The sequence below is a fragment of the Numenius arquata genome, chromosome 21 (assembly GCF_964106895.1).
Source record: "Numenius arquata chromosome 21, bNumArq3.hap1.1, whole genome shotgun sequence".
Taxonomy (NCBI): Eukaryota; Metazoa; Chordata; class Aves; order Charadriiformes; family Scolopacidae; genus Numenius; species Numenius arquata.
Window position 1 is genome coordinate 4,122,519 of NC_133596.1, and position 10,578 is coordinate 4,133,096.

Here is a 10,578-nt window from a genome sequence, read left to right on the forward strand (position 1 = left end):
TCCCCCCCCCTTCCCCCCCCCCCCCAGCACAAACCAAGTGCTTTTTTTTTTTTTTTTCATTGAAAATAAATAAATAAATAAGGGCAGTGAGTTACGGTTTTCCAACAGGAGGGAGGGATTCATGCAGCCCCCCCACCCCCCCCCTCTCCGGGGAAAGCCGCCGCGAAAGCTTGGCGCAGCAAAGCGAGACCCCCGTGTCGGTGGCTCGGCTAGTGGCCGAGGGATGCTGTTAGCCCAGAGATGGCGAATGCTGTGGCTGTGTCCGGTGAAGGAGCGGGCTCGTGAAGGGGCTCTAGCCGGCTGAACCGCTGCAGTTCCCGGTGGGAAAGGGATGATGCTGTCGGGTCCGAGCCCTCTGTCCCGAGGCCAGCTCAGGGCTGGTAGAGCAGAGATGGGGACAGCGATGGGGAAGTCTCCTGCCTGGAGAGGGCTGCTTTGTCCTGAGCCCCCCTCCAATTCATCGTGCCTTCTTGCCCCTCCGGAGCCAACAGTGACAGGCTCTGCTGCAGAGTGACATTGGGGGGTGCCCAAGGACTCTTGCCGGAAGCACGGGGGAGGCTTTAAGTATCACCCTCTTGGTCAGTCGTCAAAGCAGTCCCCAAAATCCAGCTTGGGAGGCAAACGACGCCAGTGCCATCATGAAGACCAGTCCCCTTCTGCTCTCTGCCCCCATGGGGGTGCACAGTCCGGAGCCAAAAATCACGGTCCAGGGACGATGGAAGCGGGGTGACTCCGAGCCTGCTCGATTTCCCCTCCGAGGCTTGCACAGGGGCATGTGAAGGCTGCAGCACCAGAGCCCCAGCGTGAGGCACAGTCCCACCAGCGTCCTGCTGGCCCAGGGTCTTGGGGACCCCTCCTGGGGGGCAGTGGGGCTCAGATGGGGAAGGGGCCCTGCCCTGTAGTGGTTGCCCTGGACTTGCTGCCTTTGAGGGGGAGGTAACAGATGCCAACAGCATCTGCTGACAGCAGATTGCCCTATAAACACCCCCAGACCTGGCAAGATCCTCCAGGGACCCCAGATCCTGCAGGGTCCCTCGTGCACCCCAGAACATGCAGGGTCTCCCAACCCCATGAGGGTTCCCAGACCCTGCTGGGTCCCTCAGCCTCACTGCCCCCTCTTCCCCCCTCCCACCCCCTATTCTGCCACTTCACTGCACACCCCTGGACCCCTGATCCTGCAGGGTCCCTCAAGCATCCCAAACCCCCAGGGACACACACACACACACACACACACACCAGATTCCTCAGGGAACTCCAAGGTCCTCAGACCCTGCTGGGTCCCCTGGAGTGCCCCAATTCCACAGGGTCCCCTGAGGAAGCCCAAACACCCCAGACCCCCACAGGGTCTCCCCTCATCAGACCCTTAAAGCCATTGCTGAGGTCCCCAGACTCTGCTGGGTCACCCCACCCCATAGGATCCCCCAGACCCTGCAGGATTCCCTAAGCCTCCCAACCCATCAGACTCCTCAGGCCACCCCCAAGGTCCCCAGGCCCTGCTGGGTCCCCTAGATCCCCCACTCCCTGCAGGATCCCTCTGGAACCCCCAAAACTGTCTGGGTCCCAGCCCATAAAATTCCCCAGGACCCACTCAAGGTGCCCAAGGCCCACGGGGTCTCCCTCACCCCATCAGGTCCCCCAGATCCTGCAGGTTCCCAACCCATCAGACTCCCCAGGACCACCATCAAGGTCCCCTGCACTCTGTTGGGTCCCCCAGATCCTGCAGGGTCCCAACCCATCAGACTCCCCAGGACGCCTTCAAGCTCCCCCCACCCCATCGGGTCCCCCAGATCCTGCAGGGTCCCAACCCATCAGACTCCCCAGGACCCCTTCAAGGTCCCCCCACCCCATCGGGTCCCCCAGATCCTGCAGGGTCCCAACCCACCAGCCTCCCCACGACCCCAGACCCCTCCACCTCTCCACCCTCCCTCCCCCCCCCCCCCGGAGCCCGTCCCCCCGTTATGCGGGGCTGCGGGGGGCGGCGGGCAGGCGGCGGGGGGCGGCGGCCGGCGGGCCCGATCCGCGGGGACGTGCGGGTCCCCAGGGGACGCAGCTGCGGAGGGCGCGGGCGGCGGCCAGGAGGGCGGCGGGGCGGGGGCGCGGGCGGCGGCGCAGCCCCTTCTGCAGCCGCTGGCTCTGGGCGGCTAAGGCCAGCTGGGCCTGGGCCACCCCGGCTCCCAACCGGCCCAGGGCCTCGGCGCGGGCGGCCAGGCGGAGCTCGGCGTGCCGCAGGGCGCAGTGAACCTGCCGGACCCGGCCCTCCAGCTCCGCCGCCGCCCGACGGCGACCTTCCGCCGCCACCAGTCGCCGCCGCGCCGCCGCCAACTCCACCGACCCGGGGCTGCTGCTGCTGCTGCTGCTGCCGCCGCCGGTGCCGCCGGTGCCGCCGCCGGTGTTGCTGGCGTTGGTACCGCCGCGATCGGGGCGCTGCTCGTCGCCCGCAGCCGGACACGGATCCGCCGCCGCCGCCGCCGCCATGGGAACGGGAACGGGAGCGGGGCAGCGCCGCGGAGAGGATATATAGCCCGGGGGCGGCGCCGGCTCCGTGCGGCTCGGCCCCGCCGGGGGCGGCACCGGTACCGGCTCCGCACCGGTATGGAGGTGGTGGTGGGGGACGACGCGACCTCGGCCCGGTACGGTACAGCCCCGGCGGGGGATGCTCGGGCTCGGTACGGCACGACCACGGCACCGGCACGGCCCCGGCCTCGGTGCGGAACGGCCGCAGTACCGGTATGGCGGTATAGCCTGGTACGGCACCGGCGGCGGGCTCAGTATAGCACAGCCCCGGTACCGGGATGGCCCCGGGCTCGGTGTGGCCCGGAACGGCACGGCCCCGGTACCGGGATGGCCCCGGGCTCGGTGTGGCCCGGAACGGCACGGCACGGCACCGGTACCGGGATGGCCCCGGGCTCGGTACGGCTCAGTACGGCACCAGCAGTGGGCTCGGTACGGCACGGCTCCGGTGCTGGCATGGCTCCAGGCTCGGTACGGCACGGCCCCGGGCTCGGTACGGCAGCGTTAGCGGTTCAAGGCACAGGAAAACTGCCCCCCATTCTCGGGGGGGGAGGTGTCACTGGGAAATGTGGAGCTGGGGCAGAGGGTGTTAATGGGAAAGGCTGGGAGGGTTACTGGGGGGTCACTGGGAAAGGCTGGACTGGGAAGGGATTACTGGGGGGGGTCACTGGGAAAGGCTGGGCTGGGAAGGGATTACTGGGGGGTCACTGGGAAAGGCTGGGCTGGGAAGGGAGTACTGGGGGGCCACTGGGAAAGGCTGGACTGGGAAGGGGTTACTGGAGAGATTTACTGGGAAGGTTTAGGGGGAAAGGCTGGACTGGGACAGGTTACTGGAATGGCTGGTTTCATGTCTGCAGCTCTTGGGAGAAGCAGCTTAAGAAGCTCCTGGTGATGGTTGGGGGATCCTGGTCCCCCCGTCACCAGCCTGGGGCAGGGAAAAGGGCAGGGAGCAGCCCCTGTTCCCTCCCTGGGGCTGGGGTGTCCTAGCCTTGGGGTACAGGGGACTTGGCATCAGGACAACGTGTCCTTGGTTGCATGACTGTCACAGCAACGTCGCTGTGACAGTCATTATCATTTAAGACAGCGTTAATAGAGCTGAGAGTGGGCCGAGATGGCATGGGGAGGAGGCTGGAACGGGAGGGTGCTGCTGCCACCTTGCTCCCCCCTAGGTGCCTGTTTTTTGGGGTTCCTCCTGCCGAGACATCATGTTCAGCAGCTGCATCTTCCCGTAGGTGCGTGAGGTAAAGTCTGCTTGTGTTTCACAGCAGAGAGGATAAAAGGGATGATTCTATGATTCTATGACAGGAACCAGGTACCGAGGTCTTATCCCACCCCTAGACAGGAGCAAAAGCCTAAGCAAGAAAAAAAACAAAAACCAACAGCCAAAATCTGTTCCAGGCAGAGCCGTGTCCAGGCCTGCGATGGATGTCACCCCCGTGTCCCACGTGGGCTGGTGGCAGCTTTGCTTTCCTTACCTTAGAGGGAAAAAAAAAACCAAAAACCACCATCCCTTGTGTTTTGCGTCGCATTCCTGCTCTTGCCAGCGCTGCCACACGTCTGCCAGACACCGGAGCAGCGTCAGAGGCTGCTGCGTCACCGTTCCCGGCCCCCGCTGCCTGCTCGTCCTTTCCCATCTCCGCTGCCCGGTGTCAGAGACACGGCCATGACATTTATTTTAAGCTCTGCAGGCTGCGTATCAGGCTGTAGGAAAGATAAAGTCCAGGCTGAGCCATCTTTGTGTATCCGATGCGAATGCCGCTGTAAAATGGGGTTTGGGGATTTGAGGGGTGTTGCTCCATCGTAGGTTGAGGGTCAAAGCTCTGCTCTTGCTCCCTCTGCCTCCAACTCAAAGAAACCGTGGGGACAGAAGCATCCTCCTCTGCTTTTTTTAGCTCTGCTTTGGTGGAACTTGGACCCCCAAGGGCACCCCCAAAGGGGGAAAGGGCTGGGGTCTCTCTTCCAGTGAGCTTCTCCTGTTCACCTGAAGTGAAACCTCAGAATGGCTGAGGTTGGAGGGGCCTCTGGAGGTGCCTGCTCCATCAGTCACCTGCGCATAAAATAAGTGCTTTTTTGGGTCATCCTGCCGCTGCTTGTCACCTTCCCAGCTCCAGTCCCTGGTCCAGAATGAGAAAAGGAAATGGAAACGGGGAGCAGCTGTGCCTTTGACAAGAAGTTAAGAGATAAGAAGGGGACAGATGGGCTGTGGACATCGGCCCATGAGGCTGAGGGTGTCACTGAGCCCCCCACAGCGGCTGTGTCCCCAGGCTGTCCCAATCAGCCATAGCACATCCCGGTAGATGAGCAGACAGAAACTGGTAAAGGCAAATAATATAAAAATACAAGAACTGCCCCTGCCCCTCAGGGTAAGTCACCGCGTGAGTCCCAGAAACGCTCCCGCGCTGCTGCAGGATCTCTGCCTGGGCTGACGAGCCATTAATGATTTAGCAGAGGAGGCTGAAATTAGCAGCGCTCGGAATAAACCTCTTGCAAAAGCCTGGTTGAGAGCGTTGTTCTCCCTTCCCTGGCTGTGACCCTCCGCAGCCGCATGGGGAGGCACCGACTGCCGGGATGGGGCTCCGCGCTGCATCCCACTGCCATCCCGACGCCGGTCCCTCGTCCTCAGTATTCCCAAAGGGATGGGGACAGCCAGCCCCACGTCGGCCACACTCTGCGCCAGGGTAGGGCAGCCCTGCGGGAGGACACAGCCAAGGGCTGCTCTGGCCTCTTATCTCCACCCTCTTTAAAGCCCCACGTTGGGATGTGCTCCAGAAAAGCGAAGCCTTATTATAGGCAGTAAATAATTAATGTTAGTGCCATCTCTCCCAGTCTCTCTGCAGGTTTTTTCTCCAGGTGTCCCAGTTACCAGGGTAGGGGGGGAACCAGGCGCTGCTCTCTCATCCTGGCCCAATTTGAGGGAAGGAATCCTGCATCAAGATTCCTGGGTTTAAGCCCCAGGACTCTTGGGTCGACCCTGCTCCCTGCCCCGCCGTCCTGGACCCAAGAACGCTGGCAGCAGTGGTTTGGGACTGCGGCCCTGGCACACGGTGGCAGCTCAGCTGGGAAGTGATGGGGCATGGGGAAAACTCAGGAGCCGAGGGGCATTAAGCAGCACGGTGCTGGGCTCGGGGGACCACACCATGCTGCTCGGCTCATCCTGGCAGTGCCAGGCTCGATGGGGCAGCACTGGGAGAGGTTTCGTGGCCAGAATCTGTGCTCAAGGTACCTGGCAGAAGAGGAGCCGGAGCATTTCCAAGCAGTGCTTTGAGTTAAACACGAATGAAAGCCCAGCCAGGGAAATGACACCGGCTGGAATTAAGTACGGTGCTCCTGTGCCAGAGGCTTAAATAAATAAACGCGGTCTTTGTGCCCTTTAGAGAAGGAATGAGCTTCTTGGCGCTGGCACCGTCCTTTAAATTGATTTTTCTCTCTCCTCTTTCCTCTTGGAAACTGGCTGGTGCATCCGAGCCGAGTGGCTGCTGCTCCGCCTGCAGCCTCGCTGCGTGGCTGCCGCTCTGCCGGGGTCCTTCCCTGCCTGCCCCGCTGCCTGCTTTCCCCTCCGGTTTCCTTTCCCCTTCCTCCAAACCTTCAAGGGAAGGATCCGACCCCCTGAGAGTGAATCACCAGCTCCTGGGAGAGAACCACTGAGTCACGAGCGGCAGCAAGGAACGGGTTGAGCCTGGCAGCACCGGTGCACTGGGAGTGTTGGGCATCTCCGCAGCACATGTCCCCTGTTCCACCACCGTCCCCAGGGGCACTTGGGCAGGAATGACTGCTCCCAGCAGGAGAAGGGATGGACGATGCTGTTGCTTGGCAGGGTGCTGAGCAGAGAGGGTGAAATCACCCCCCGTGAAGGGCACAGGTCCCTTTGCGACTGCGGCTGGGTGGGAGAGCAGGTCTGGGGGGGCAGGAGGGGTGGCCAAAGTCTTTGGGGGAGTGGAAGCACTTGGGCCAGGCACGGCCTGAGTGGAGCTTCATCCCGATGTGGACGGGCTCCCGACTCCGGCGTGAGGCACCCAAAACCACAGGCGGCACCCAGGAAGGCACAGGCGAGATGCTCTTCCCAGGGCACAGGTCCTGTAAGACCCCAGGGGACACACGTGGCCGCCCCACATCTGCCACTTTATGCCCCCCAGCGGGGAGGTGCTGCCTGGCATGGGCAGCATGGGGGGATTTTGCCTGCAGGGGAGTTAAAATGACAAGGAACGGTGCAGAGCAGATCGGGAGATCCTTGGGATAAGGACCCCTGGGGACAGGGATCTGTTGGGGTAGGGATTCTCAATGACCTGAATCCACAGGGGTGGGAATCATTGGCAACAGGGATCCTTAGATCATTTGGGGCAGGGTTCCTCAGGGATGGGGATCCTTAGGAATGGGGATCGTTGAGGACAGGGATTCTTTGGGACAGGATCCTTGGGGATGAGGATCCATTGGGATAGGGATCCTTTGGGACAGGGATCCTTGGGGATGGAGACCTTAAGGGGGGGGGGACCATGAGGACAGGGGTCCTTGGGTAAGGTGATCCTCAGTGACAGGGATCCCTGGGGACGAGGACCCTCAGAGACAGGGATAGTTTGGGACACAGACCCTCGGAGATGAGGATCCTTGGGCAGAGGGATGCTTTGAGACAGAGTCCTCAGGGACAAGGATCCATGGGGACAGGGGTCCATGGGGATAGGGGATCATTTGGGGCAGGGATCCTCAGCAACAGGGATCCTTAAGAATGGGGATCCTTGAGGACAGGGATCCTTTGGGCCAGGGATCCACAGGGATGAGGACCCTCAGAGACTGGGATAGCTTGAGACATGGACCCTGGGGGATGAGGACCCTTGGCAACAGGGATCCTTAGGAATGGGGATCCTTGAGGACAGGGATCCTTTGGGCCAGGGATCCTCGGGGACAAGGACCCTCAGAGACAGGGATAGCTTGGGACATGGACCCTGGGGGATGAGGATCCTCGGGCAGAAGGATGCTTTGAGACAGAGACCGTGGGGACGGGGGACCCCGGGGATGGGGACCCGCGGAGACAGAGGTCCGTGGGGACGGGGACTCGTAGGGACGGGGGACCCCGGGGATGAGGGGGCCGTGGGGATAGGGGGCCGCTGGAGCGCGGCCGGAGCCGCTTCGCCCGCCGCGCTCTGCTGTCCCTCGCGGCGCCCCGTCGGGCCGGGTCACGTGGCTCACCTGGCCCAGGTGAGGCGGGGCCGGCCGCCGTTCCCGGCTCGCAGGTAACGCCGGGGCGGGGGGGCCGCGACGCCGCCGGGGTAAGGGGGGGGGGGGGACCCAGCCCCCAGGCCCCGACCCGATTCCAGCCCCGACCCTCAACCCCCGGCCCGGCCCCAGCCCGCCGGCAGCGCCTGCCGCTCCGCTTTCCCCGGCGGGGCCGCCCGGGCTGGGCCTGGGGGCAGCAGCAGGCCGCGACCTGGAGGGAGGGAGGGACGGGCGGGCGGGCGTTGCCCCCCCGCTACACCGGGGATCCCCACGGTCCCCGTTCCCCTCCGAGACCGGGGTGCCCTGGGTGCCGTCCCCCCTCTCCGTGTGCCCTGGGCCTCCCCCGAGATAGGCGTCCCCCGGCCCTCCCCGGGGCTGGGGGACAATCCCCCACCACCACCGGCTGTCCCCATCCTGTCCTTGTTCCCCCCCCCGTGCTCTCTCCCCTCCCGCTGCTCTGGGACCTTCCCTGCCCTTGCCCTGGGGGGCTGGTGACGGTAGGAGCTCTCCTGGGGGGGTCGGTTTGGCTTTCGAGGGCTGAAAAACTAAAAAGGGGGGGGCGGTGAGGAAGGGGCAACCACAGGCCCTGCCAGGCCGGGTCAGCGGCTCTGCTGGAAACCGTCGGTTCTCCGCTGCTGGCTTCTTTTCTCCCCAAAATCCACCGTGTGGAGGATGTCTGGGGGTCATGGGGAGGCAGAGGGGCCTCTCCTTGGTGCCCGGGGGGGGTGGTTGTCTCCCCCCTTGCAGGGCTTTGGCTGTGAGAAGGAAGGGCCAAATTGTGTTTACCTGCACCGTGGGAGAGTCCCGGCTATCAGCTGGAAGGGAGCGGGGGGTGTTTTGGGCTGGGGGGCAACGGGAGGCTTTTGTGGAGAGGTAGTCCCTTGGCCGAGTTGTCGATGTCCCCAGCGGGTGACAGGGAGGACAGAGCAGCACAGAGGAGAGGCCGGATCCCTGTCACCCTGGGTCAGGGTCTCTGTCACTGCCCGGTGCTGGCGGAGCAGCCAGGAGTCTGGGGGCTTTACGGGGTGGCTTTCAGCTCCTGGCAAGACTGCGTAGAAAACACCTCCTGATGCTTCCATATATTTAGGAGAAGTTGCATCTATGTTTACGTCTTGTATCCTGAATTTAGGTTCTCTGGCTCCTGTTTCAGTTAATACTTTGGCTTCCCTAGCTTCTAACAGCAGTGGCAATACGGTTATTGGCAGACAGATGTGACTTTATTAAGTAGCTTCACAACTTAATTTAGTTTTTTTTTAAAAAACTTTCAAAGGAAATCCTGTCCTCTGAACAATGAAGATCTTAGACCCCGGCTAACTCTTAGACACACACAAGCTGTTTGTGACTCCCTCCTCGCTCTCCTGAAGCAGATGTTGAAGTTCTTTAGAAGGATCTCCCCTATTCACACCTGGTGCCTGCCTGAGAACAGCGGAAGCTCCCAACGATCTTGTGAGTAGCAACTCAAATGTGGATTTTACTCCAAGCTCTTGTTTACGGCTGGGTTAAGCAGCTGCCTGCAGGTTTCGGTCTATTCCATTGCTTGTGCCAGAGAAGGCGCTGGATGGAGGAGCTGTGTCTTGTACGTGCTCCTGGGGAACCCTTCAGGCGTGTGATCCAGTGGTTGCGGAAATGCCAGCTGTGATGGGAAGGGGGGGCAAGCTCAGTGTTGGGGGGCCAGAGGTGTCTCTGACGCCTTGATGCAGCTGGGGGTTTGTGCCATGTCGGTTGGGCGAGTGATTTCATCTCCGAGCCTGCCAGACTTTTTCTGTAGAGCTGAGATAACACTCTTCCCCGTGTGAAAAACGCTTTGAAATTTCAGAATATTATACATTGTTATATAAATGATAATTAGTGTGCAATGAGAAACATCCCAGGAAGCAGTTCTGGGCTTATGCAGCTCAAATGTTTTTGGTTTGTTTTTTAACTTTTGAACTGCGTTATAAAAACGATGAAGCTGAGGGGGGGGAAAACACCCCTGTTGTTCTGAAGTGAAAGCAATCAAACCTCTCCACTGAGGCAAGGGAACTCTGCCTGCTCAGCACTGAAATGGGAGCGTTTGGGGCTTTTATATTTAACATATTGTCCAGGAATGTACAAAGGGAGCTCCTGGGACACGCGCTACTTACAGGTTTTTATAAGCTGACCGAGCCAAAGTGTTCCTGGAAAGCAGTGGTGTGCTGTCACTGCCTGGTTTCCAGTCTGCGCCTGTTTCTTTGTGGGGGCAACATTACTGTTTGTTTTGTTTGTTTTTTTTTTTTTAAAAAAAAAAAGGGAAATAGAGGCAATGCTCTTACAAGGTGGGACAGATTTATTTATTCATGCTTGAGGTGCCCTATAGAAAGTATGTAGTAGAGCAGCAGGGACAGTCCGAAAAGCTATGGTTGGGCTTTCACTGCTTATTAATTAGCCTAATTAGTATTTAAAAGGATCTCTTGGGAGTGAAAGCAGTGTTAGCCAAGAAGCTTAGAAACCCTGGACAATTTAGGGGCCTGCCATAGTGTGGGATAAAAGCGGCAGCACTAGAAGGGGAGAGTGACAGCCCTGACCTGATGTCCCTCGCCATCGCCCGGTGCGGAGCTTTCTTCATAATAACAGGGAGATTTAACGTGCCAAAGGCTGCGTGTTGGATCCGTGGAGCTGAAGTGTGACGTAGTACCCTGGAAAAAACAAGTTTACCCCTGTGTGCAGACCCAGGGCTGTTGTGTTAGTATGGCGGCAACGAGAAGAACAGTTGAGCAGAGAGTAGGATTTCTGCAGTGGCGCTTTGTAAAGGTTTTGCTCCCATGAGGCGTGATTTGAGACCTACTCGTCGACAGGATCTTTTCTTTAATCCAGATGAAGACATGGGTTTTCCGTAGGAAA

At 60.6% G+C, this 10,578-nt stretch overlaps 1 protein-coding gene across 1 annotated transcript; it reads right to left on the reverse strand.

The window, feature by feature from the left end:
* Nucleotides 1–1,956: 1,956 nt before the first annotated feature.
* On the reverse strand, nt 1,957–10,279 carry TRNP1 (TMF1 regulated nuclear protein 1). The gene is given in 3 exon segments (XM_074161839.1): nt 1,957–2,598; nt 2,601–2,742; nt 10,263–10,279. Coding segments are annotated over 3 exon segments (801 nt in total).
* Nucleotides 10,280–10,578: the final 299 nt, after the last annotated feature.